Source organism: Paramormyrops kingsleyae, chromosome 24 (assembly GCF_048594095.1).
Source record: "Paramormyrops kingsleyae isolate MSU_618 chromosome 24, PKINGS_0.4, whole genome shotgun sequence".
Classification (NCBI taxonomy): domain Eukaryota; kingdom Metazoa; phylum Chordata; class Actinopteri; order Osteoglossiformes; family Mormyridae; genus Paramormyrops; species Paramormyrops kingsleyae.
The window spans coordinates 12183727-12210996 of NC_132820.1; the positions used below are offsets into that span (position 1 = coordinate 12183727).

The window sequence follows — 27270 nt, forward strand, 5'->3', positions numbered from 1 at the left end:
TTTGATAGCCAGTGAGACTCTTGTGCAAACAAGACCGGATGTTTCATCCATATTTCTAGTGACCAAGCGGTTTTTGACTTTGCCCATCACAACCTGCTCTAATAAAATCATTCTCAGCAATGCACAGACATAAGACACTACAGAGAGCAGGCATGGCCGACAAACTACTGTCAGGACTGGCAAAGCCATGTGTTCTTAGAAACATCAAGGTGGACAGAGAGAAGGTTCCCAAAAGATGGCATGCATGTGGACATCTGAGGATTCACCCTCTTTCCAGTGATAACTTGGAAAAATAATGAAGTATTTTCCTTTCTGCAAATACAGAGTGGCAAAGGAACTCAAGAATCACTAGCTGAGTCCCTTTCAGCACAAGATACTACACACTGTGGTGACATTGTTGACATGACGCAAAGTGCACAAGTGTTATGAAAAGCCAAAGTGTGCAGGGATTTCTTGAAAGCAATGGGACACACTTGATATCTGAATAAGTAAACAAGAGACACATTACAACAATGTTGCCATTTGTGTTGGTTGTGTTTGGGGGTGTCCATCATGGTAGCCTAGGCTATGTAAACATTGGTTATACAACTTTGTGCACTTACAGTGAAACTTCTTTGGAAGCATGTTGGGCTTTGATAAGCTCAATGCTGCACTTGGCTTATTTGAGGAACAGGACATGCTTGAGTAGTTGCCCTAAGTGCATGAACGTGCATGCCAAGTCTAGACGTGTGCAAGTATGGACCAAGTGGGACAAATGTAACAGAGCCACGGTTACACACACAGACATCCCACCTCCCCCGGAAGCCCTTCCGAAAATGACAGCAGCTTCCTGACACCCAAGAATGATGTGCAATGTCCTAGAAATCATTTCATTACTCAATGGTTACCCAACCACCTGACCTGCAAATATTACTGCTTCTCTCTCCCCCCAAGCCAGCACTATGCTTGTAGATAGAGTGTAATTTTACATTTTTAACCCTATCATATTGTCATACAAATACTGTAAATTGGAAAAAAAGGTAATTTTCATGTGAATTGAGACAGGTCTCTGAGTACTCCGTGCTGACAGGACTGGGGCTGCTAGGTGCAAGGTGTGTGTGTGTGTGTGTGTGTGTGTATATATATATATATATATATATATATATATATATATATATATATATATATATAAAAATCAGTATATTCATTTACTTCTCATTCAAAATAAATATAAATACATTTACACTTAATACATTTTACTACGCAATTAATTTTCATGTGAATTGAGACAGGTCTCTGAGTACTCCGTGCTGACAGGACTGGGGCTGCTAGGTGCAAGGTGTGTGTGTGTGTGTGTGTGTGTGTGTATATATATATATATATATATATATATATATATAAAAAAATCAGTATATTCATTTACTTCTCATTCAAAATAAATATAAATACATTTACACTTAATACATTTTACTACGCAATTACAGTGAATGGCAAGTTTTTCAGGAATGTATTAGCTGCATCAGCAGGACTGACTATAAGTGGGGCGACTGGGTTGGATTCCAGTGAAGTGCCAAGTCGGTATGGTGATGGCCAGGGCCGATGTTGTGCAGGATTAGACGCGCAGCAAACAGAATCCAGGATAACCTACAAAACTAGTGCCAGACCATGAAATTGATTATAATCCTGATTTAGTTAAAGCACAACCCAGGGTTAGCTTAAGAAGCTATACTGCTCGTCTGAGTGATTATTTTGTAGAACTATCTGGAGGTGGATTTGGCAATAGAGAAAAACCACGCCTGCACTAGATGACCTGCGAAACAGAATTAACACCAGATGTGGCACACAAATGTTAATGCTTTGTTTACTCATTGAATTGTTCACATATCTCCCTTTCCATTAGCACTCCTGCAATTTATGTTTGGTTGTTTGCGACACATTTATTGTAAGGCTTGCTTGGTTTTTTTGTGCAAATTTTGTAATTTGAATTGAATTCACCAACTTCTCTTACTAACAATAGTCCCTGGCTGTCATGACATGCGGGACAAAGGACTTAAAAGCAGGCATTTGTGCGAACAAAAGGGCGGTTTTATTGAAACCAAAATTGAAGAGAACTGAACAGGGGCTGGAAACCAATGGGACTGCTAGGGATCAAAACTGGGAGGACTGGTAAAGGGAAGGACACTGGCAGATAGGACGGGCAACGTTAATGACAAGACTGGGGATGACGAGACAAAGACTAACAAGGAGCAACAGGCGTCAATCATCAGGGTGACACTAGGGAGGAACCAGGAGGGTTAGGTGGACGCGGTGGGCAGGACGTAACACTAATACTGTGGCCGTTGTTAACCTCTGGAGGTTGTGTAACATATTGATGAGGAGGAAGCATGTTTCCTTGCCAAAGCATAGCCAGGAGCTTATACTGCAGAGCAGGCAAATGCAATAAGAAAAAAAATACAAAACAAAGAGCAAGAAAACGGATGTGAGGCAGAAGTCATGCACCAGACCAGGGTGAAAATGCAATGACTGTCCAGTGTGGCGTAAACAGGAGACTGAAGCAAGGTTCTAAAACACCCAAAAAGGTAAACAAAGTGATGGGCCAGAGGTGTGTTAAAAATCCTAAATGGCTAAATGGAGATGAGACGTTATGAACCATTTCTGAATCAACACATACAACCTTTTTTTGTGCTAATTTGTTATTGGAATAATGGGAATTCAGTTCAATTCAATTCATTTTTATATAGCTCCTTTCACAACAGAGTCGTCCCAAGGTGCTTTACATAAATGCCTTGTGATACATTACAACATTAGACAGAATAATACACAACGGGAAAAAGGAAGGAAAGAAATTAAATAAAGAAAGCCAGATGATAACAGAGGAGAGGAACCGAAAACTCCCAAGGAAGGAGAAAAAAAAATCTCTGGGGGTCCAAAGTCAACTGGCTGCCCCCCTCCCCCCCCGGGCTAATAACAATACTGATGACAGATTAGAGTGGACTTGCTTCCTAAAAGCTTGGTGTAAGCTGTGATTAAGGATCACATTGTGATCACCCTTTTTAACATTTAAACAGGGTTGCCAACTTTGGCCAGCTGGCTGGCGTGAGATTTTCAGTTCGAGACTGCAGACACATGCACGTATGTATGTATGTAACAGTTTTATTACCTTGTACATAATTTGTATGATTTGCAAACTAGCCCAACGCTTTCGATGCAGCTAATTTTAGGTTTATAATGGAATAATATAGATTTGCTGTAAGATTTGCTGTAAGTCTGAAAGCGTGAGTCTCACGCCAGATGCGTGAGAGCTGGCAACCCTGGCTAACTACCTGAGGTTAATGCTGTGCGCACAGTAAACACGACGGCAAAAGGAAAGCCATTTTCTCTCAATGACAAATACAGACTCATCAAAGTGTATGTTAAACTGCCAAAAAACAAGGCCACTGAGATGCAGCAGAGACTACAATAAGTGCTTTGAGATGATGTAATGTGAAAATGCACAGTATAAATTAAATTGAACTGGATATTTATGCATGTACCCATAAATGCCTGTACTATATTATAGCATATTTTATATAGCGTATAATTATACACAATTAAGTAGTTTAATTTGTACAGAACTGTATTTTGGAAAGCGCTTGAAGCAGCTGTACTACAGTTTGAAAAAGTTAATAAAATTAAATAAATAGGCACTACATTAGTCATGTTTTTTTTTTTTTTTTTGTGAAGTCAAACCTCTTGTGTTGTTTATATTAAACGGCAATGAAAATAAGCAATTTACACTTTTTATACAGTACAAATCTCACAGCTTACCTGCTGCAGCTACTCTATATTGCCAAAAGTATTGAGTCACCTGCCATTACACACACATGAACTTCAATGACATCCCATTCTTAATACAAAGGCTTTAATATGGAGTTGGCCCACCCTTTGCAGCTGTAACAGCTTCAGCTCTTCTGGGAGGTTTAGGAGGGTGTTTATGGGAATTGTTGGCCATTCTTCTAGGAGAGCATTTGTGAGGTCAGGCACTGATGTTGGATGAGAAGGCCTGGCTCACAGTCTCCGCTCCAATTCATCCCAAAGGTGTTCTGTAGGGTTGAGTACTATGTGCCCCCAACCCACAATTCCCTGAGACAAATGTGAATGGGGCAGGGGGGACATCTCCTGTGCTGGTGTAGCGCCAGGGGGGTACATGCCCCAGGATGGCCCGTGTGCAATTTTAAATAGCCCATGTCGTACTGTTGTGTTGTTAATGGTTGAACTTCCTGAATTGTCGTGCGTCTGTTTGCCCGTGTCTTGTGTGGACCCTGCCTGATACTAATTATGAGATGGCGTTTGACAGCGTTGATAGGCAGACCCTCTGGATTACGCATTACAGAGTACCGGAAAAGATCACAAACATCATCAAGAAGTCATACGAAGGGATGACCTGCAGGATAGTTCATGGCCGGCAACTAACCAACGCCTTTGAAGTACAAACCGGAGAGGGGCAGGGCTGTATACTCTCGCCCTTCTTGTTTCTGTTGGCCATAGATTGGGTCATGAAGACATTGACTGATCAGAAAAGGAATGGCATACAGTGGACACTGTGGAAGCAGCTGGACGATCTAGACTTTGCAGATGATCTGGCTCTTCTTTCTCACACTCAAGAACAGATGCAGGTAAAGACTAACATGGTTGTGGAAAACTCGGCTTGCCTGGGTCTCCACATTAACAGAAAGAAGAGCAAGGTGTTCAAGATAAACACACCCAATGATACACCCATTAAAGTTGAAGGTGAGGCACTGGAAGAGGTAGACAGCTTCACCTATCTTGCCAGTATACTGGACAAGCAGGGAGGAACAGATGGAGATGTCAGAACCCGCATTGGCAAAGCAAGGACAGCCTTCCATCAATTGAAAAACCTTTGGAGGTACAATGGAATCAGCACCGCCATCAAGATCAGGGTCTTCAACACCATCATGAAGCCAATCCTATTGTATGGAGCTGAGACCTGCAGAACCACCGTAAACACCATGAAGAAAATCCAGGTCTTTATAAATACCTGCCTCAGAAAGATACTCAAGATTCGCTTGCCAGACAAGATCAGCAATGAAGAACTGTGGCTAAGAACTAGGCAACAGCCCGTTGAGGAGGACATCCTTCAGAGACGCTGGCGATGGATAGGACATACCCTTCGAAAGCCTGCTTCTAATAGCACAAGGACCTCACCTGGAATCCCCAGGGGAAGAGGAAGAGGGGTCGGCCTAGAAATACGTGGCGCCGCGACCTGAATACAGACGCAAAACAGTTGGGAAAGACATGGGGACAGCTGGAAAGACTGGCTCAGAACAGAGATGCCTGGAAAAAGCTGATTGACGGCCTATGCCCCCGCCGGGGCCACAGGCGGTGAACAAGCTTAAATCACAAATCGCCGGTTGGGGGCGACAAAGTTTATCCTTCGAGAATTGTTGTCTTGACGTTACATTTTTACCCCGCAAAAATTACGATTGAATAATAATAATAATAATAATATATTAGTCTTATTAGAATAATATATTATTATTATTATTATTATTATTATTATTATTATCATTATTATTATTATTATGTATGCATGGAAGGGGCAGCGCTGGCGAGCGTCCTCTCTCACACTGAATATCACATGAACTGAATTAAGCATGCACTCGTCTCGGAGGATAAGATCGTAGTCGCTGATTTTTATTCACTGTTATTTAGCTTCGATTTTTCTTTTGGCCATATCTGACATCTGTTTTCTGACCATTCATCATCATAGTGAAATTAGATCGGCCAATGAAAACGCAAGCTCACCTCGACGTGGATAACGTGGACTAACTGTGCACTTCTCTTTAGACAGTGTTGTAAAAAGACAGTATAGGTTCCAGTCGTTGGTTACAGCAAACATTATTTGCGACGCAGCCAGGCGTACCATGCAGTACTTTTCATTTTTACGCCGCCTATAAACCATTTTCTGTGTTTTAGCTACCCAGGATACCGGGGATTAAATGGACAAGTCTAAATTGAAAGTACAGTGTGTTTTAACTGTTTTTGGATTTCTGCACAGTAAGTTCTGGATTTCTGCATTATTTTGTCTGACAAAATGTGCTGGTTAAACGTAAGATCGAACCTGCAAATGCTCATTATTTAGATCTCTGAGCTTCTGAAAACAGTGCAGGAGTTTAAATGAACATTATAAATTTGTTTTTAAAACAGTACTAAACTGAAAGTACTGCAGCGACAATTCCTGTAAATCAATTCCTGTAAATTTAATTTGTAAAATAAGTTACCAACAGAAAGGGAAACTAAAAACATGTCCTTTATCAAAGTACTTCGTGTATAGATTCCGGATTTGTAAGAGCTGAAAGGGTTTATTGATCTATACAAACGACAAATTTATACAAATTTGTCATCCAAGCAGTTGAATTCACTTTTCATCCTTCGTATAAAATAATTTTACTCTTCAATGTATTTTCTATATACACAGTCAGGACCATAAATATTGGACAGAGACAAAGTTTTTCAATTTTTAAGTTACGTCACCACAATAAATTTTAAAAGAAACAAGTCAGATGCAGTTGAAGTGCAGACTTTCAGCTTCAATTCAGTGCGTAGAACAAAAAGGTTGCATAAAAATCTGGGGAACTGAAGTAATTTTTCTACACAATCCCCTCCTTTCAGGGGCTCATAAGTAATTGGACAAATTAATATAACTGCAAATAAAATGTTCAGTTCTAATACAGTAAAACCTGAAGGTTCCTTGTTAAAGTCGCACAAAAAGAAAGATTCCAGTGAGCCAACAGATAGCAGTGATTCCGTTAGTTACAGTGAAAGTCGTCCTCAAAATAACCCTCCTCTTCTCCTCTGTCTCGTCTCCCTCACACCATCCACGATTCTTTTCATAGATAAACTGCAGGTTAATTTGTTTTATGTATTTTTACTTTATATTTTGTATTAATCATTTTTATATGAATATTTTTTGTTGTGGAACGAAACATCTGAGTTTCCATTATTTCTAATGGGAAAATTCGCTTTGATATATGAGTGCTTTGAATTATGCTGGCAATCCGAAGTTTTACTGTACTTAATTGTAAACCCTTTGCAAGCAATGACTGCCTGAAGTCTTGAACTCATGGACATGACCAGACGCTGGGTTTCCTCCTTTTTAATGCTCTGCCAGACCTTTACTGCAGCAGCTTTCAGTTGCTGTTTGAGGGTCTTTCTGTCTGTAGTTAAGTCTTTAGCAAGTGAAATGCATGCTCTATGGGGTTGAGATCAGGTGACTTGACCATTCGAGAATATTCCACTTCTTTGCTTTAATAAAATCCAGGGTTGCTTTTGCTGTGTGTTTTGGGTCATTGTCCATTTGTATTATGAAACGCAGCTCAATCAATTTGACTGCTTTTGGCTGGATTTGAGCAGACATGATGTCTCTGAACACCTTAGCATTCATTCGGCTGCTTCCATCCAGTGTCACATCATCAAGAAACACTAAAGACCCAGTGCCACTGGCAGCCATGCACACCCAAGCCATCACACTGCCTCCACCATGTTTTACAGATGATGCAGTGTTCTTTGGATCATAAGCTGTTCCAGCCCTTCTCCATACTTTTTTCTTTCCATCATCGTGATACAGGTTGATCTTGGTTTCATCTGTCTAAAGAATGCTGTTCCAGAACTGTGCTGGCTTTTTTTAGATGTTTTTTTGTAAAGTCCAATCTAGCCTTTCTATTCCTAAGGCTTATGAGTGGCTTGCATCTTGCAGTGAACCCTCTGTATTTGCTTTCATGCAGTCTTCTCTTCATGGTAGACTTGGACATTGATACGTCTACCTCCTGGAGAGTGTTGTTCACTTGGTTGGCTGTTACGAAGGGGTTTCTCTTCATCATGGAAATGATTCTGCGATCATCCACCACTGTTGTCGTCCGTGGACGTCCAGGCCTTTTTTGCAATGCTGAGGTCACCAATGCTTTCTTTCTGTCTCAGGATGTATCAAACTGTGGATTTTGCCACTCCTAATGTTGTGGCAATTTCTCGAATTGTTTTTTTGTGTTTTCGCATCCTCTGGATGGCCTGTTTCACCTGCATACCGAGTTCCTTTGACGGCATGTTGTATGTTCACACCTTAGTCTTCCAAATGCAAACAATAAACTCCAGGTCTTTTATCTGCTTAATTGATAATGAAAGAATGAAGGAATTGCCCACATCTGTCCATGAAATAGCTTTTAAGTGAATTGTCCAATTACTTTTGGCCCCTTTAAAAAGAGGGTGGCACATGTTAACCAGCTGAAACTGCTAAACCCTTCATCTAATTTGAATGTGGAAACCCTGAAATGAAATCTGAGAGTCTGCACTTTATCTCCATGCTCATTGTATAACTTCAATTGGAATATATTTAAGTGAACAGGTAATATAGTAAAACTTGTGTCAGTGTCCAAATATATATGGACCTAAATGTATGAACCCTCTAATGTTAGACCAACACCTGCATCATTGTGCACAATTTCTCGTCTGTTTTTACAGACATACGTCCGAGTGTGAGTTTCAATGTGGACACCAACAATCCCAAAATTTTCAATCAGTCCGTCCCAGGGTTTGGTTACCAAGTGTGTCGCTTCGGGCCGGCAAACAGCAACAGGTGAGACGCTCTGTGTGTGGAAGTGTGTGAGAGTCGCCCTGACCTCCCCTGCAGTGTGTGAGAGTCGCCCTGACCTCCCCTGCAGTGTGTGAGAGTCGCCCTGACCTCCCCTGCAGTGTGTGAGAGTCGCCCTGACCTCCCCTGATGTGTGTGAGAGTCGCCCTGACCTCCCCTGCAGTGTGTGAGAGTCACCCTGAACCCCCCTGCAGTGTGTGAGAGTCGCCCTGACCTCCCCTGCAGTGTGTGAGAGTCGCCCTGACCTCCCCTGCAGTGTGTGAGAGTCGCCCTGACCTCCCCTGATGTGTGTGAGAGTCGCCCTGACCTCCCCTGCAGTGTGTGAGAGTCGCCCTGACCTCCCCTGCAGTGTGTGAGAGTCGCCCTGACCTCCCCTGCAGTGTGTGAGAGTCGCCCTGACCTCCCCTGCAGTGTGTGAGAGTCGCCCTGACCTCCCCTGATGTGTGTGAGAGTCGCCCTGACCTCCCCTGATGTGTGTGAGAGTCGCCCTGACCTCCCCTGCAGTGTGTGAGAGTCGCCCTGAACCCCCCTGCAGTGTGTGAGAGTCGCCCTGACCTCCCCTGCAGTGTGTGAGAGTCGCCCTGACCTCCCCTGCAGTGTGTGAGAGTCGCCCTGACCTCCCCTGCAGTGTGTGAGAGTCGCCCTGACCTCCCCTGCAGTGTGTGAGAGTCGCCCTGACCTCCCCTGCAGTGTGTGAGAGTCGCCCTGACCTCCCCTGCAGTGTGTGAGAGTCGCCCTGACCTCCCCTGCAGTGTGTGAGAGTCGCCCTGACCCCCCTGCAGTGTGTGAGAGTCGCCCTGACCTCCCCTGCAGTGTGTGAGAGTCGCCCTGACCTCCCCTGATGTGTGTGAGAGTCGCCCTGACCTCCCCTGCAGTGTGTGAGAGTCACCCTGAACCCCCCTGCAGTGTGTGAGAGTTGCCCTGACCTCCCCTGCAGTGTGTGAGAGTCGCCCTGACCTCCCCTGCAGTGTGTGAGAGTCGCCCTGACCTCCCCTGATGTGTGTGAGAGTCGCCCTGACCTCCCCTGCAGTGTGTGAGAGTCGCCCTGACCTCCCCTGCAGTGTGTGAGAGTCGCCCTGACCTCCCCTGCAGTGTGTGAGAGTCGCCCTGACCTCCCCTGATGTGTGTGAGAGTCGCCCTGACCTCCCCTGCAGTGTGTGAGAGTCGCCCTGACCTCCCCTGCAGTGTGTGAGAGTCGCCCTGACCTCCCCTGCAGTGTGTGAGAGCCGCCCTGACCTCCCCTGCAGTGTGTGAGTCGCCCTGACCTCCCCTGCAGTGTGTGAGTCGCCCTGACCTCCCCTGATGTGTGTGAGAGTCGCCCTGACCTCCCCTGCAGTGTGTGAGAGTCACCCTGAACCCCCCTGCAGTGTGTGAGAGTCGCCCTGACCTCCCCTGCAGTGTGTGAGAGTCGCCCTGACCTCCCCTGCAGTGTGTGAGAGTCGCCCTGACCTCCCCTGGTGTGTGTGAGAGTCGCCCTGACCTCCCCTGCAGTGTGTGAGAGTCGCCCTGACCTCCCCTGCAGTGTGTGAGAGTCGCCCTGACCTCCCCTGCAGTGTGTGAGAGTCGCCCTGACCTCCCCTGCAGTGTGTGAGAGTCGCCCTGACCTCCCCTGCAGTGTGTGAGAGTCGCCCTGACCTCCCCTGCAGTGTGTGTGAGAGTCGCCCTGACCTCCCCTGCAGTGTGTGTGAGAGTCGCCCTGACCTCCCCTGCAGTGTGTGAGAGTCGCCCTGACCTCCCCTGCAGTGTGTGATGGTCGCCCTGACCTCCCCTGCAGTGTGTGAGAGTCGCCCTGACCTCCCCTGCAGTGTGTGAGAGTCGCCCTGACCTCCCCTGCAGTGTGTGAGAGCCGCCCTGACCTCCCCTGCAGTGTGTGAGAGTCGCCCTGACCTCCCCTGCAGTGTGTGAGAGCCGCCCTGACCTCCCCTGCAGTGTGTGAGAGTCGCCCTGACCTCCCCTGCAGTGTGTGAGAGTCGCCCTGACCTCCCCTGCAGTGTGTGAGAGTCGCCCTGACCTCCCCTGCAGACGCCTGTTTCATTTATTCACCTCATAAGCTGAAGCGATCTGAGTCCATTCGTAGGGCATGTGTTCTCTTTGTTCTGCTCCTCTTTTTTTTTCTCCTTCTATCCCTTGTTTTAATTTCTGCATCATTTGCATCCGAAGCTGAACATGTCTGATGGATGGGCCCAAGATTTTCTTGGGGGGGGGCACGGCATGGGGGGACCAAAAACCATATCTCGATATCTTTAGGCAGAATACACACACACGGAACCCTGGCAGAGACTCAAACCCAGGTTCTAGAGGTGCGAGGAGATAGTGCTAACCACTGCACCACTGTAACTAGCCAGTATGGACCGCTTTCACTGCAAACTAAAGTCTCAGAATAAAGACAAAAATAAATTATGGCTATATCTGTGTTGCATGGGCCCGATAAAGCAGCTTCGACATGAAACCATTTCACACCACTGTGTTTACCAACAACATGTTTATCAGTTTATAACGTTGCTCTAAAAACAGTAGGTGAACGTTTATGAAGAAAAAAAGATCTAAATGTAAAACCTATTTGGCAAATGACTCTAAAAGCAGAAGCCCGACAGCCATTGAAAGTTAATATCTGGAAATACCCTCATTTTGGGACAGCCTATATCTGTATTAGAATGTACATTGCTTATGTGTTGTGACTGTTCTGTGTTCTCTGTGCTGCTGTCGGTCCTTTCTCAGTTGCATCTTATTGAGTCTGACATCATGCAGTGTTACTAAGTCTGAGAGTCTCTTGTTCTGTGTGTTGCTGATCTCTCTTGCGTCCCCCCCCCCCCAGCCTGCTGGTCACAGCTCCTACTCTGGACAACGTCACGGGTGTGGTGTACAAGTGCTCCTACACTTCTGGCTCCTGTGAAAGACTGAGAGGTGACACTTCCTGTAGAATGTTTTGGTCAAAGCTGCAGAGAAAGGTGGGGGGTGGGGTGGATACAAACAGATGTCTTAATCACTCTTTTAATTTATGTCCCCCTGTGCTTAACACTCATATTTGGTTATATTTTTATACCACCCAGCACTTTAAAGCAAGTGAAGTGGAGCTTGGGACTGGATGCCAGTCCATCACAGGACACACACACACACACACTCACACACACACTCACTCACCATGATCTGTTTATGGACATCAATGCATCTGTCTGCACATTTTTGGACTTCAGGAGAAAATGTTCAGTTACCCGGGGAGAAAAGAGTATTAAATGGAAAAAAAAAGTTGTTCCAAACTGTCTTATTTAATTAAAATAATCATAAACTATTTTTTTTTTAAAGATTATAAATACTATTCTCCTAGATGTTCATAGCCTACCAAAGACTTGTGCATTTACCGGTGCGATGTCATGAAGGAATTCTCAGTCACGTTCAAGGAAAACAGGACTTAGAGTATGACTCCGAAAGTAGTTTAGTTATGGGTGTTTGCTTACACAGTCCAGTACACACAAGTTCAAAATAAAGTTAACGTTCTCCTTGCATCAATGAGATTGCTCTTCACAAAACCAGCAGCATAACTGCTGTTATTGCCATCTGTTGTTTTGCAGTGGGGGATCATGGGATTGCGCTGGGTTTGTCGCTCACTTGTGCTGGCAGCAGGGCCGTGGTGAGTACACCTTCCTTTCAGTACATGCACAGCTTCTTCAGAGACTGTGTTTTTCATGTCATTCAGTTTGTGGTTGGAACATAAGCGTTTAATCATTTAGGGACTCACTTCCTGTTTGGTGTCATTCTCACAGGTCTGGCTGCTCTCACGGGTCGTACAGTTTCTCACAGATACAAAGCATGAATTCACATGTCCCCGCTGATAAAATCACCCAAAGCTTTTTATTATCAATATTTGTTATTTTACTGCTTTGATGGGGTTAAACAGATTAGCATGTGGACATCTGCATGTAATTGGTCTGGTGTGCAATGCTGATCTATGTCTGCTCAGGATTCATACAGCCTTTGTATTTGCTTCTCCTGCTCTAAAAAATGAGGAACCTCTGATTTCCTGTGCATTCTTGCTGTTGGTATTTCACAAACATGTACAGTATTGCTCCTTGGCCATCAAGTTGACATGGGGTTTGACCACATGACTCAGCTGTTATTCCTTGTTTTTGCTAATAGGTCAGAGAAGCTTCATAAGTCACCTTAGTTGTGAAACAGTTGTGAAAGGCACTATATAAAAATAAATTGAATTGAAAATAAATTGAATAAGTTGTTGTAAATGATATTGCACGATTATACACAAGTCCTTGTTCTTTCTGAAAAGTAGTTTGCACCCTGAAATTTTCTTTCATTCGTGCACGACATTTGCATAATGAGGAAGCTTCAATTTGCTTGACTTGGTTTTGAATTATGTCTTATCTGAGTGGTCTTGGGTGGGGGGGGGGGGTCACCTGTATGCTGCTTCCTGGGTGGTGGTAATTGGATGCATGGGATGTGGAGGAACAATGCAACTAGCAGCTCAAATGGGGGGTTGTGAAGATTCACCTTCCTCAAGTGGTTTCTCAAGTTCCTTCTGAAATGACTAGCGATGGCCAAAAAAAAAACTTCCTTCTGTTATTTAGCTATAAGGTCGTGCACCCCCCCCCATTCTGCTAACATGGTACGTCCCTCCCAGTTGCTAATGTGGGCAGTGGTGTCTTAATGGGTAGGGATGCACACTTGTAATTGAAAGAGTGGTGCTTTGAAACCCCGACCAGCAAGGCACCACTGAGGTACCCTGAGCAAGGTACCGTCCCCAAGCACTGCTCCCTTGGGGCTGAATTAGCTGCCCCCTGCTATGTCACAATGTCACATATGGGTTAAATGCAGAGGACACAGTTCGTTGTTGTACACTGTGTGCTGTCAACAATGACCACTGATCACTAAAATTCTAATGTGCCCCCCCCCCCCAATATGCTAACATGGTACATCCCTCCCAGGTATGTGGGCCACACCTCTCGCACGACTGCGACAGCTTTTCCTTCCTAAATGGCCAGTGCATGGAGCTAGGTCCGCAGTTCACGCTCCTCGATGTCCAGAAGCCGGCGTTTCAGGGTAACAAGTCATGCTGATCCCTGTAGTTAACATTGTTCAAGGACTAAGACTGAAGTACAGTGGCTACCCAACACTCTTTGTCACACTGTATTTAGTGTTGAGCGTTGTGTTGAGTATTTTGTGGTGTGGCATTTAGTGTTAGTGTAATGAATGTTGTGTTGGATTATGTGTTGAGTTGGTTGTTGCGCGTTGTGCGGTGATGTTGCATTTAGTGTTGAGCAGTATGTTGAGTAGGTTGTTGAGTGTTTTGTGGTGCTGTTGCATTCAGTGTTGAGCGCCGTGTTGAGTGTTGTGCGCATGGTTTGAGCTGCACGTCTGCTTATATACAGAATGCCGCGATTTCAGCCTGGACGCTGTGATTCTATTCGACGACTCGCAGAGCATCAAAAAGCAGGACTTTGCCACCATGATCGGCTTCATCAAGAACATCATCAGAATGTTCACAGACCCCCGCACGCAGGTGAGACTCTCCCACATGCCCGGGCGCATGGATCTCCTGCAGTGCAGAGAGAAGGTTACAAGACAAGATCTGTAACAATCATTTATTAAAAGAGAACCAATCAGAAGAGAGTATCTGGCCTAATTAATGCATGGTTATATTATGCGTCTTGGCCAATCGGATTAGGCAGACAGTGCTAAATACAAGCATAATCGACCACCAAGACACATTGTGATCTGATTAGTCGGGCCACTCGCTGGGGTTCCGGAACATATTTGGCCATTTTGAAATGTAAGTGGTATTGTGTCCTGAGACAACCATGACAAAGGACGTCATAATAACTGTGCCTGGGACCATGGCAGAAGTGTTGTAAGCAGTAAAGAAATCTGAACACAAGTGGTCAGCTGGAGACCTCGCAGTTACATGATAGACGCAAGTGTAAACACTGGTGTGCTACGGCTGTCTACCTCTGATCTGATCGCCTAAGACGTAGTATAAACAGGGCCTTTGCTGGGACTGGAGCCAGCACCATTCCGGGCATAACTATACTGGCTGATGTTTCTCCTGCTTTTCTCCCACGTCTTCTCCCTTCCGCTCCAGGTAGCAGTAGCTCAGTACTCCAGCGACAGGTTCGCCGTCTTCCACTTTGAGAACTTTGCGGTCGAACGGAACCCAGACGTGCTGCTCAGAGACGTCCACCAGTCCCAGGGGCAGACCTACACCCCGTCCGCCATCCGCTACGTTCTGTGAGTCCGACTTTAGCGTCGCTGCCGCGTCACACACAAGATCTCCATGTGTTCGTCTGTCATCCTCCTCTAAAGGAAGGAACCACAAATCCAACTAAGAGTGTAGTGATACAGTCTACTTATGATTTGCTTCGATAGAGGGTTCCAGGCTCATGGTTCGATACACTCACAACCTTTCACACTCACAAGAGCTCACAGTTCATATGTATTCCCTTTCAGGCATGCACATTTAGAACTGTCTTCATTTATTGTTTTTCTTGCAGTTTTTTCCTTATTCTGCAGAGTCCAGTGCAAAATACACAAATAAAATCTCAAAGTAAGCTTATGCCTAATTAATAAATGATTTCATGCCATGGTGCCCTGTTGCACTCCTCAACCCTTGAGGTGTGAGGCAACAGTGAAACTCACAGCGTCATTGTAAATTCATGTGAAATTGGCCTGCTGTATGAATTGCCTCTCATTTCCACATTGAGTAAGTGAAGAGTAGCATAGAACCTTAGCAAAAAACAGTTTGGAAGCCCATTGTCTCACAGACTTGTAGGAAAGCAGAGCAGGACCTTCAGATGTTCAGATGATCGGAGGGGGCAAGGAGGATTTGAGGAGTTTTTTGATGGAGATGGGTGCTTGTCTGTTAATGGACCTATAAACCAGCACCAAAGATCTTAAGTGAATATCAGATGTGCTGTCGCATTTTGATGATGATGGCACAAGGCAATCCAGCGTGATACCTCATGTTGTTGTGGAGATGCTGAACCATCTAGGAAAATCTTACAATCCTCCTCTTTTTTGGCACAATCTGACAGCGTACTCTTGAGGTAAGGCATGAGGAGAGGGGTAGAGCTAAGGGTGGGCAGGACCCTCCCCCCAGCCATAAGAGGATCCTCCCATACTAAATACACACAAAGTTATACTGATATGCTTTCTCCCAAGCTCTTGACAGCTAAAATATATTGCTTATGCTTTAATTGTGACTTGAGATTTTATATATCTGTCATTTTTGGTATACATTCTTATTATGGTGGGTGTATGGTGTAATTTTAAATAATAATAAAAAAAAAATCTGTAAAATCCCTACAATACACTTGAAATATAATACATAGCGATGTTTTGAAGTCAAACTAAGCTGTTGCTTTTGTATTTAATGGTTTTCTGTTTGACGAATTTGCAAAAAACTGCAGTGCATGATGGGTAGGATCTAAAGGCTGCCTAACGTCCTTATCCGTCTGACGATATACATCAAGACCAGGAAGGTGCATGCCTTGTTGCGTTTGTTGGTCTAGAAAGTAATTCAACATGTTTAAAAGTAAAAGTGGGGCACAAAAGAGGAAGGAAAAAAACAATTTTTGAGCAAGTTCTGTTGTAATAGGCTATTATATGCCGCAGGCCTTCTGTTTGTTTGCAATTTCGCCATGTAGGCTATGTTCTTAAAAATTGCTTTTTGTTGGATATAGCCCGATTATATGCCGTGGGCCTTTTGTTTGTTTGCGATTTCGCCAGGTAGGCTACCTTCTTTAAAACTGCGTTTTGTTAGACTACATATTTCGGGATGTTTTATTGTAGTCTTTGTAAATATGTATATAGTTTAGCCTAACCCAGCCACTTAAGGGAGCAAGCCAGCTGAACCAGGTGCCGGTCCCAAACCCGGATTAATGGGGAGGGTTGGTGTCAAGAAATAGAGACTGATGTCAAAATGTGGGAAATATGTGGTTGTATAAATAAATGCGTTAAAGATGGTTAATGATTCTGTGCTGTCTAAATTGTATAAAAAGTTAGGCTGCATGACATTTGAATGGGCTATACCCGGATGCATGGACGCATTATGAGAATGAGAAAGACGGTGCGCACTAATTAACCTATACCATATTCACTTAGACAATATATACACTGTAATTTTTTGCAACAGAAATGGATGAGATGGGCAGGCAGCAGGAGGTGGAATTTTTGTCCTTGGTAAAACTGACGTCTCCACACTGGGAACAACGTTGTTTTCTAGGCATAGTCAAACAAATCTCCTCCTGTCTGAAAAGGCGAAGAAATCGCAATTTAGCCATTAAAACTTTTCAGTTTTTGTGAGGGACAGTGTGGGTTCTTGCACCCACACTTTAGAACTCGTTTCAGCGCCGCCACATATGTGTGTGTGTGTGCGTGCGTGCGTGCGCATGGGGGGGCCTGATCGGTGTTTTGTCCTGGGGCCTTGTGTGCAGTTGTTCCGCCACTGCATGTGGATGAAGGTACATCTCTGCCTTTCTCTTAATGACCCCCCCTCCACGACCACCTTTCCTTCCCGTAGCACGAATATGCTGGTCCCGGAGAGGGGAATGAGGCCTGACTCCAAGAAACTGCTGGTGGTCATCACCGACGGTAGATCCAATGACCGCAGAGACACATTCCATGCAGTGATACCACTAGCGGAGCAGATGGGCGTGGTCCGATATGCCATCGGGGTAACTGTGTTCCAGACAGGACCAGGGGGTCATGGGTTTGATGCTGGTCCCACGGTGACACTCACCTATAGCCTCACCTTCCAGGTCGGGAAGGATTACTCCATCGAGGAGCTGCGGCAGATCGCATCCTCTCCCAGCAACGTATTCGAGTCAGACAGCTTCGACGCCCTCAACTCCATTCAAGAGCAGGTGAAGGAGAAGCTTTTTTCCATCGAAGGTAGAGTATCTGGACCCGGGGTTGAGGGAATTCAAGGATCGTTTCTCCGTGAATTTCATAAGCAAGCCGGCAGGCTAAGCGAGTCAGTCTGGCAAACAGGAATCATGTGTTGTGAAAGTCCAAGCATTTCACTAAGGGAAAAGTCCCACAGCACTGGAACCTCCAGTTCCTCAAGAAAAGTCTCCGCTGTCCTTAAAGGGACAGCGCGCCATATCTAAGCCGTACTGTGGCCGTTTCGTCATATCATCGTATCTGCTGTGTCTTCCGTATTTGAAAACGCTCTATATCGTCTAGGTACCAGTAACTCCACCTCCACAGCCTTCCAGATGGAGCTGTCCCAGGGTGGTTTCAGCACCCTGCTCACACAGGTATGTGGCATGCGGGCAGGTGCCACAGGATCAGCACCATCTCCTCAACCTTCCCCACCTTCCACCAGCTCGCTGGGCTGGAGATGCCCTTCGGCCGCATCGCCGCTACATCTTCGGAATGTTCCCGAACATTCTGAGTCATGTTTTCTTTTTTCTCTCCCCCAACAGGACACTAAGTTGTTTGGAGTGGTGGGGGCGTATGAGTGGTCAGGGGGCATTATGGAACAGCGTCCTGGGGCAAATAGCTCCTTCATCAATGCCTCGGCGCAGGAGCCGGACATCAAAGACTCTTACCTGGGTGAGCATCGTGGGACTGTGAAGCCTGCACCCCCACCTTCCTGTCATTGAGGGGCGCTATTTCTTCTTTGTTTCCCTGGGCTAAATTGCCATGGTCCATGGGGGGGGGGGGCGCCGGATTCAGTGAGTGTCATTCGAAACTGACAGAGAGCAGAGCTGAGAAAGCGGTGCTTTATTTACGCGTGTGTGGTTAGCATTGCATTGCGCCTCATACAGCCCCAGTCTGCATCTGGTCACTTCCTGTCAGGTGCCAATCATGTTCTTTAATCTCAGATACAAAGACTCGTGACTGTTAACACACAGCCATTTGTCCTTTTTCTTACTTGTTCACTTTTTTAAAGTGCAATCAATGGTTTTTGTTTCAATCATACAAGGTAGTTGGAGTATGCTGTGTGCCTGTTTATGGTAGGCTGCTTTAGTACAACCTCTCTCTGTATCACCATGTGGTAGGGCCCATCTCTCCCTCTGTATCACCATGTGGTAGGGCCCATCTCTCCCTCTGTATCATCGTTTGGTAGGGCCCATCTCTCCCTCTGTATCACCATGTGGTAGGGCCCATCTCTCCCTCTGTATCATCGTTTGGTAGGGCCCATCTCTCCCTCTGTATCATCGTTTGGTAGGGCCCATCTCTCCCTCTGTATCACCATGTGGTAGGGCCCATCTCTCCCTCTGTATCATCGTTTGGTAGGGCCCATCTCTCCCTCTGTATCACCATGTGGTAGGGCCCATCTCTCCCTCTGTATCATCGTTTGGTAGGGCCCATCTCTCCCTCTGTATCATCGTTTGGTAGGGCCCATCTCTCCCTCTGTATCACCATGTGGTAGGGCCCATCTCTCCCTCTGTATCATCGTTTGGTAGGGCCCATCTCTCCCTCTGTATCATCGTTTGGTAGGGCCCATCTCTCCCTCTGTATCATCGTTTGGTAGGGCCCATCTCTCCCTCTGTATCATCGTTTGGTAGGGCCCATCTCTCCCTCTGTATCACCATGTGGTAGGGCCCATCTCTCCCTCTGTATCATCGTTTGGTAGGGCCCATCTCTCCCTCTGTATCATCGTTTGGTAGGGCCCATCTCTCCCTCTGTATCACCATGTGGTAGGGCCCATCTCTCCCTCTGTATCATCGTTTGGTAGGGCCCATCTCTCCCTCTGTATCACCATGTGGTAGGGCCCATCTCTCCCTCTGTATCATCGTTTGGTAGGGCCCATCTCTCCCTCTGTATCATCGTTTGGTAGGGCCCATCTCTCCCTCTGTATCACCATGTGGTAGGGCCCATCTCTCCCTCTGTATCATCGTTTGGTAGGGCCCATCTCTCCCTCTGTATCATCGTTTGGTAGGGCCCATCTCTCCCTCTGTATCATCGTTTGGTTTGGCCGGTCTCCCCCTCTATCGCCGTATGGTTTGGCCGGTCTCCCCCTCTATCGCCGTATGGTTTGGCCGGTCTCCCCTTCTGTATCTCAGTGAGGTACAGCCTGTCTCCCTCTCCAGGCTACTCTTTAGCAGTGGCCCAGGTGCATGGTAGCACGGTGTACTTCGCTGGTGCTCCCCGGTTCCGGCACATGGGCCTGGTGCTGGGATTTCAATGGCAGCCCACCCAGAACCAGTGGGCCATCACTCATCGGATCTACGGGACGCAGGTACGGCCAGTTGGGTACGCGTAGAGACACATAGACATGTGCTGTGTATAAACGGCCTCACGTTTAATGTTAATTCACTCACTCACAGTACATGCGGTGTCTCCCCCTCCTCCTCCTCCTCCACCTCCTCCTCTTCCCCATCCACTGTTCTCCACATCGCTCTCCATCCATGTCTCTGCAGCTGGGCTCCTACTTCGGGGCAGTCCTCGGCGTGCTGCCCGTCTCAGGCCAGGCCGGGACGAACCCGGTGCTGCTGGTGGGGGCGCCCCACTTCCACAAGCCGGGAGTGGGAGGGGAGGTGCGGCTCTGTGCCCTCGAGTCTGGGGTAAGGCCTCCTGCACAGGGAGGGAGGTAGCATGTAAAATTATAAACTGCTTTTAGCTAAAAATGCATGAAGGCACCTTCACGGCCCAGCCCCCAACCCCCCTGCAGCCCGCAGAATGCCCCCACTTCCTCCGAGGCTCCCCCGGGAATGAGATGGGCCAGTTTGGGGCGTCTCTGTCCACCACGCCTGACCTCAGCGGGGATGGCTTTCCTGAGGTGGCGGTGGGGGCCCCGCTGGAGGATGAAGGGAGGGGTGCTCTGTACCTCTTCCTGAGTCGTCCGGGAGGCCTTGACAAGAAGCACAGCCAGGTTTGTGGTCACCTGCCACCGCTGTTAAGTGACACTCGCCCTTCGGGGTCACGGTGTACAAATACAGTGGTACCTCAGTTCTCAAACTCATTATAACTCGAATTTCTTAAAAGTTGAACCAACCAGTTAAAAAATTTTTTACCTAGAACTCGATCTGAATCTCAGAAGTCAAACAGTGAACGCTGACCTAAGATAACTTGTACGCTCGGGGAAATGAGTCAGGCGGCACGTCTCTCAGCGGAAACAAATGGTAACACTTCAGTCTCAGCCTCGCATTCGCTGTGATAGCATCGTGCATGTTTACACTAGCTGAATACATATATTTAGACAGTAATAATACATTTTCACAATGATTTACAGTAACAGTAATTATTTTTATATAATAAAATACATTTAAAAATAAAGATTTCTTATTAATTATTTTAATGTTAATAATAAACCATTAATACATTTAATTATAATAATATTGTTGTGCCGAGCGGGGACGGAACAGAGACAAAGGCGCAGACGTTAGGGTATCGGGGAATACGGGGTTAATTACAGGTAAGGCAGGCAAAACGCAGACGGACAATACAATGACCAGACTGGGGAAACAAACTGAAACGCGGACGAAATACAGAGGACTAATGATAACAACCAGAAACACCTGATCACACGGGGATCCCACACGAGGTTAACGAGCGGGCGTGACACGTGGAAGGAGCGGACGATCGGGGCAGGACACATTATTTGGATACATTTATTTTCTTCGTACATATTTCGGTGTAATTTTTTGGGGCCGGGAACGAATTAATAGGTTTTCCATTATTTCTTATGGGGGAAATTCGATCAGAACTCAAACTTTTTAGGATTCCATCCAGAGTTCTGAACGGATTAAGTTCGAGTTCTGAGGTACCACTGTATACAGACTGATACTTATATCGTTTGTAAATTTTAAGTCTTTGCATTACCAGGTGCTGCAGTATAACCATTCCTCCTATCACATTCTCTGTGCAGAGGATTCTGGGAGCGCGTGTGGACCAGAGACTGCGCTTCTTTGGGCTGTCCCTGCACTCGGATGGGGACCTGAGCTCCGACGGGCTGTCGGACTTGGTAGTGGGGTCTCGAGGTGCCGCCATTGTGCTGAGGTACGGATCAGTGTGAAGAATCATACATTCTATGATTTAAAGCGCCCCCTGTCTGCTCGGAGGAATGAACTCTCCCTCCCCCTTGGATTCCTCCAGGTCGCAGCCGGTGGTGTGCGTGCGTCCCTCGGTCATGCTGCACCCCGCCGTCATTCCACAGGACGCCTTCCACTGCGCGGCCTTCCGTGATTACAACGCGCCCGTCTCCATGGCGACGGTGTGTGTCACTGTAGTCCCTGTTCACACGGGGAGAGTACGAGGTGTGTTCCAATGCTGAAAGCGGAAACCGACTGATTGCCAGACATATTTAAATGAAGGGAGGTCAACCAGCCTGGGCTGCTGTAGATGGAGATGATTGGATCTCTCTCACTTTGTGTGTTTTATTTTTTTGTGTGCCACGTGACCTCAAGGTCCCTTTCCGATGGATGTGTCCATGTCGATGTCTCTGGACGCTGGGATAGAGCCTCCCCGCCTGCACCTCCTCAAATCCTCCTGGAGAGGAAACGTCTCAGAAAGCACTTCAGTGTGCTTCAACGTGACCATCAACATCCTGGTCCGTGCGTGCGTGTGCGTGCGTGCACGTTCACACTTATGTGCTTTCGTTTCACTTCCTTCAGTGGTGATTTTCATGTCATAATACACTTAATCGACAATCAGATTCATTTTCACATTCAGATTAATGGACTTTCTGATGAAGTAAAACAAAAAAGTGGAAGAACAGCCTATATTTGGCACAAGCCACATTGTCAGCAGTTCTACTTGCATTACAGCGGTGAGATATTTTGGTAACGCTCTCTCCCCCCTCCCCGACAGGAGTGTATATCTAACTACACGGCTGTGCCTTTCTCGGGGGAGCTCGCAATGGGGGGGCACCGGGTGGAGGGCACAGGCGGGCTGAGATCTGTCCTGAGCCCCGACTGCCCCACCTCCTTCACACACCCGGTCAGCAAGGCCTCCGGCACACACGTGCGCGTCACATACGTGTGCGGGTCACCCGGTGTAACTCTGCACGCCCTGTCTGCCAGGTGTTGCTGGAGGAGGTCTGCGGTGACGACTACGTGTGCGTCTGCGACCTTCAGGTGACCTTGAATGTCACCAGGTGAGACCTGAGGGGGCATCCTTGTTTACTTGTACTGTCCCGAAATCCCTCACACAAGTCAGATTTTACGTTAAGTCAGATGTACCTTCCCGTACTATTCAGGGAGACCTTACAGTATAAAACACATTCGCCAAGAATACACTAGTATTGTATACTAAAGCAGTGTTTTTTAACCTAGTCCTTGGGCTCTCCTAGACAGTCCATGTTTCTGCTCCCTCCCAGCTCTGTGGACTGTCAGGTGGTCCCTAATGACCGCTTTGAGAAACACTGCTCTGAACAACACAAATAATCCAAAGGTGTATCTCTGCTGAATTGCTGTGACATGGTTCCTGACTGTGCGTTTCCTCTGTCCTTCAATGTTCTTGTATCCTTGCTGTTGATGGTACCACCACCATCTGCCAGGTCCATCATCCTCACGTGCTGCGTTCTGCCACTAAGCTAAAGCGCTAATGAGCTAATGCGCTAACCCCATCAACCGTCCATGTCTTCTCGATTTCCAGCCTAGTGGTCATCAAAGCCCCCGATTTCCCGGTGGATCTCGTGGTCCACGTATCCAACCAGGGTGAAGACGCGGCAGGAGTGGCCCTGACGCTGATCTTCCCGTCCTCGCTGTCTTTCAGCCAGGCCACCAAGGTCAGCGGGCTTGATGGTACGGAGGGCGCCGCTCACGGTCACTGCTGATCATGCTGATCTCATTTCTCTTCTCTCCACAGGGATTGGGGCAGGTCAGTCTGCGATGCACGTCCAGCAGTCTGGATCTCAGCAACGTCAAGCAGACTGTCTGCCAGCTGGGTTCCTACGCACTGAGGCAGATGACGTCGGTGAGTGTGAATCACCCAGAACCTTCTGTCGAGTCCTAACCGTGGCACTTGTGAAACTTCGCTGTGTGTCCTTTATTTAAACATCTGGTGAACGAATGGGTGCATTGTCAGGACGTAACATCCCTGGGTGAACAAGCTGCCTTCCCCCTCAACATCATGTTAACTGCTAATCCTACCAACCGCACCATGCAGAAGGACATCAATTGGATTGTTATGTGGCCAACCGAACACTTTCCCCGGGTTTGCACTCTTAACCGGCAGAGTAACTCTCTGTGCACACATCGCACACAGTACTTGCTCGCAGAACCTGCAGTACTAACTCCAGTACATCAGCTTACTCAGAGTGTACTCGCGCTCTACTCCAGATGGCGGTGCGAGTCTCACTGCAGGTGTCTGATCCCATGCAAGTGGAGGACGGCATGACTGTTACTGTGTCCGCCAACAGGTATCATTCCGTGAAACCAACATCATTAATTAGGGAGCCTGAACTCTCAGGGGCATTTTCTATGCAGTGGTTTGCGCTGGTAATCTCCTGCTCCATTAACAGGTTACATGCATCGGTTGTCTCCGCTCTGTTCTGTGTCCTCCACAGCACGAACGAGAACACCACCACCCTCCAGGACAACTCAGCTACCAGCCTCATCTCCACGCGGCTCCCTGTCAGCGTGCTTCTTAAAGAGTGGGTACAGGGGGCGCTTTCGTTCCCCGGCTACCCCCCTGCCTCGCTTCGGCATCTGTGCCGCTTGCCCTGCCCCCGCTGTCCTGTGCGTAGGTGGCACTTAACCGGAACCGTCGGCGGTTCTATCGGAACCGAAACCGAACCTGTCTTGCCTGTTCATGGATGTGTTTGTGTGTTGACTTGAGTGAGGAATCGATGACGAGCTGTGTCGTGTCTCGCTGGCTGCGAGGGGATTCCACATGCGTGTGTATGTCCCCAGTCATGTGCATGTCCCCTGTGCATGTGTGTCCCCTGTACACATGTGTCTCCTGTGCATGACCCTTCAGCCCGTTCCACAAACTGGTGCTAGTCTGGTCCTTCATGTCAGCCATATTGCTTTAGGAAGGACTCCACTCATTACCTGAACTTCCCAGAGAACATCACGCTGGAGCACGCCTACATGGTACCGCCACCGCCGTTGGCGCGGAATGATGACATCACGGTTGCTCAAACGTCCAGCGGAGGAAGTTACGGGGCCTGTGTTCCTCCCCCAGGTGGAGAACGTTGGGGAGACGGAGGTCCCTCTCAACGTCAGCTTCATTTTGCCTCTTGATCTGGACTCTGGCTTCAGGTGGAATGTGTCTCTCAGGAAGGAAGTCAGTGCAGAGCCCTCGTCCCCGAATCCCTGTCCTGCCATCTGCCTGGGGTGTCTTACCAGTAACCCAGCGACAAAGTGACCGTGTCTCTCTCTGTCTGTCTCTCCGCCCCTGTCTCTGCCTTCAGGGTCACACCACCACTGGCTGCACCAACACCAACATCTCCACCCCCCCCACGCAGGTGAGCGCCGTCTTTACTTCATGTCACTTCCTGTTGATTTCCTCACCAGTTTCCTGTATCACGATCATACTGTGAATCATGAAGACGCCCCTGAGCGAAGCCGGTTCCCGAAGTACCATTAACACCCCCCCCCCCCCCCACCGTCTGCTAGCACTGCAGCGCCCCGCCCTGCCGCCTGACTTACTGCGTCGTCCCACGTCTCCCACCGGGGACGCACATCACTTTCACATTCGACGGAAACGTCACTTCAGACTTTGAGGTGAAGCTCCTTGCCCAACCCTTGCCCTCAGCATTGACGCGTCACTGTATCAGCCGGTTGGTAGCCTGACTAGCGAGGGCTTCATGCTGCTCTCTGGCGCCCCCCGCAGGTCCCGGGGGCCCATGTGCGAGTGGCCACCTGGGCCAACATGTCCTTCGACCAAGCCCGGTACACCCAGTACCCCGCTGACCTGGCTCACAACCTCTCTGTAAGTAAGAACGGCAGCGGCCCGGTGGGTCCCTCCTGGGACCTGCGCTAGCTGTGTGCGTCTCATGACAAGTACCTTAAAAGACGTGCATCAGTTGTCCCCACCAAACAACAGCTGCTTTGCATCCTCAGCTTGTGACTGTGCTTGAAACGGCGCCCAGTTCCAACAAGGCTGCCATCATCGCGGGCAGCATCTTTGGGTCGCTGCTGCTCCTGGTCATCACCACTGCCATCCTCTACAAGGTGGGAAGCTGGGCTGGGGGCACAGGAGGGGGTGGTGGGGCTGGAACAGGCATAGCAAGTCACAACGCTAATATTAGGGCCATCATGACCATCAGTACAGAGGCCAGCGGTGTCACCTACTCGGAGTACCATGTCCCACCAGAGAACCTTCCAGTCACATGACCTTACCCACTTTCGCTATTGTGTTGTTGGAGCACCAGCATTCAGGGAGTCCTCCCACCAGCAGGGGTCGCCACCTGCCTCTCCCTCCTAGTCATACCAGCCCTGTCAAAGCTCCCTTCCAGCACTCATCCTGCTGTCTTGCATCGTCATTATTCCATTACGCACCTACTGATGTTGCCCCCCATCCCCCACCAAGTCTGCTAACTGCCACAGGCCTGTATCAGGCCAGGCACCCTGGGACTGTTTAATATTTCTTAATAATGCTCCATGGATGCTAAAGCAGAAATAAACTGAACTTGTGTTACTTTATACACATTCATAGGCATGAATAATAAGGAATGTAAGGGCCATATGGAACATGTTTTTGTTGTTTGTTTAAATTATTGTGTTATTCATTAGAATATGTCTAACAGTATTGTTTAGTTCATTACTGTGGAGTGCATTCGTTAGTTTAACCACTGGTGGAAAGAACTTGAGTAAAAGCACGTAATATGTCAGGTGATATACAGACAGTCAAGTGAAGTAATACAGTTATCTGACCGCCTACGATTAAACTCAACAAATTAGACAGTGGAAGTATAAACATCTTAAATGCTTTGTCTTGTAAATGCTTCCTTTTGATATATTTTATTAGTAAACGTTTTTTAAATGAAGATTTTGAGTTCGGGAATTTTTCGTCGCGTCAGACTAGCTGCTAAACACCTGCTCCGTTAGTGGCGTACAGGAGGAGTGCCGCTTACACGAAGTATTATTAAAACATGATTGCCTAAAAATAGTTTTGAAATATCTGAGTTCTGTATCCGGACCCTGATTCATCTGTACAGTTGCCCGGGTGACCGACAATCAGCCAATCACTTTTGAGCTTTACAGAGCAGTCACTGACCTCACTGTTTGGCTTTTTTTCTCCTGCACTGCCCTCCCTCTCCACAAGATCGGCTTCTTTAAGTCCCAACATGAGAATGAAGCTGAGACAGAGGGACCCACGTCGCCCCCTGATGACAAACAGACTGTACTGTAGCCCAGAGCAGTCAGCTTTCCCGGCCCCAGACAGCACACAGCGTCCATAAAAGCACCCTGAAGCTGATGAAGTCCTGCAATGAGCCAGCAGCGTACAGATGACCAGCGACGTGGTGTCCTCACGTGTGCCTGTGTGAACTGCAACTGGAACGGCATCATCTTTCTATCTCTTTACTAGGCAGTTGCACCCCCATTTTACCTTGGTTCACCTGTCCTGGTGCTTTTTAACTTATTGACATCGTAGCATTACTGTTTTGTGACACTGGGGTTGTGTTTAATTCTCGGCTTTTTTTTACTGGTATGAATAAAAAGAATCTGAACATAAGTTTGGTTCTGTGCTAATTCTGTGGCGCTGCTAGGCGGGGCTTTGAACTTGCAACCTTCTGGTGAGTT

General features: G+C 47.3%; 1 protein-coding gene across 3 annotated transcripts; it reads left to right on the top strand.

The window, feature by feature from the left end:
• Positions 1-5612: 5612 nt before the first annotated feature.
• Positions 5613-27202, top strand: LOC111860920 (integrin alpha-X-like). 3 transcript variants are annotated; one of them, XM_023845096.2, is made up of 30 exons: positions 5616-6036; positions 8494-8608; positions 11439-11527; positions 12193-12251; positions 13558-13672; positions 14002-14132; positions 14712-14857; positions 17148-17301; positions 17386-17518; positions 17813-17886; positions 18055-18184; positions 19669-19817; positions 19999-20142; positions 20232-20450; positions 21447-21577; positions 21674-21834; positions 21985-22127; positions 22388-22516; positions 22600-22673; positions 23174-23306; positions 23387-23494; positions 23860-23939; positions 24087-24173; positions 24555-24615; positions 24707-24808; positions 24936-24989; positions 25141-25248; positions 25358-25456; positions 25588-25698; positions 26792-27202. In XM_023845096.2, the coding sequence occupies exons 1-30, from the start codon at positions 5979-5981 to the stop codon at positions 26876-26878; spliced, it is 3384 nt and encodes a 1127-aa protein (XP_023700864.2). In that variant the 5' UTR covers positions 5616-5978; the 3' UTR covers positions 26879-27202. The 3 variants fall into 3 exon arrangements, 2 of the variants coding, with proteins under 2 accessions (XP_023700864.2, XP_023700866.2); XM_023845098.2 differs by having other exon boundaries at positions 20250-20450; XR_002842127.2 differs by lacking the exons at positions 24555-24615; positions 25588-25698; positions 26792-27202 and having other exon boundaries at positions 5613-6036.
• Positions 27203-27270: the final 68 nt, after the last annotated feature.

What these genes read in the sequence shown, in the direction of transcription:
- LOC111860920 (XM_023845096.2), top strand. Translation starts at nt 5,979, where the DNA reads ATGGACAAGTCTAAATTGAAAGTACAGTGTGTTTTAACTGTTTTTGGA. An exon ending in ATCGGATCTACGGGACGCAG is followed by an intron (nt 19,818 to 19,998) that starts GTACGGCCAGTT and finishes ATGTCTCTGCAG; the next exon opens with CTGGGCTCCTACTTCGGGGC. An exon ending in CTTTCAGCCAGGCCACCAAG is followed by an intron (nt 23,307 to 23,386) that starts GTCAGCGGGCTT and finishes TTCTCTCCACAG; the next exon opens with GGATTGGGGCAGGTCAGTCT.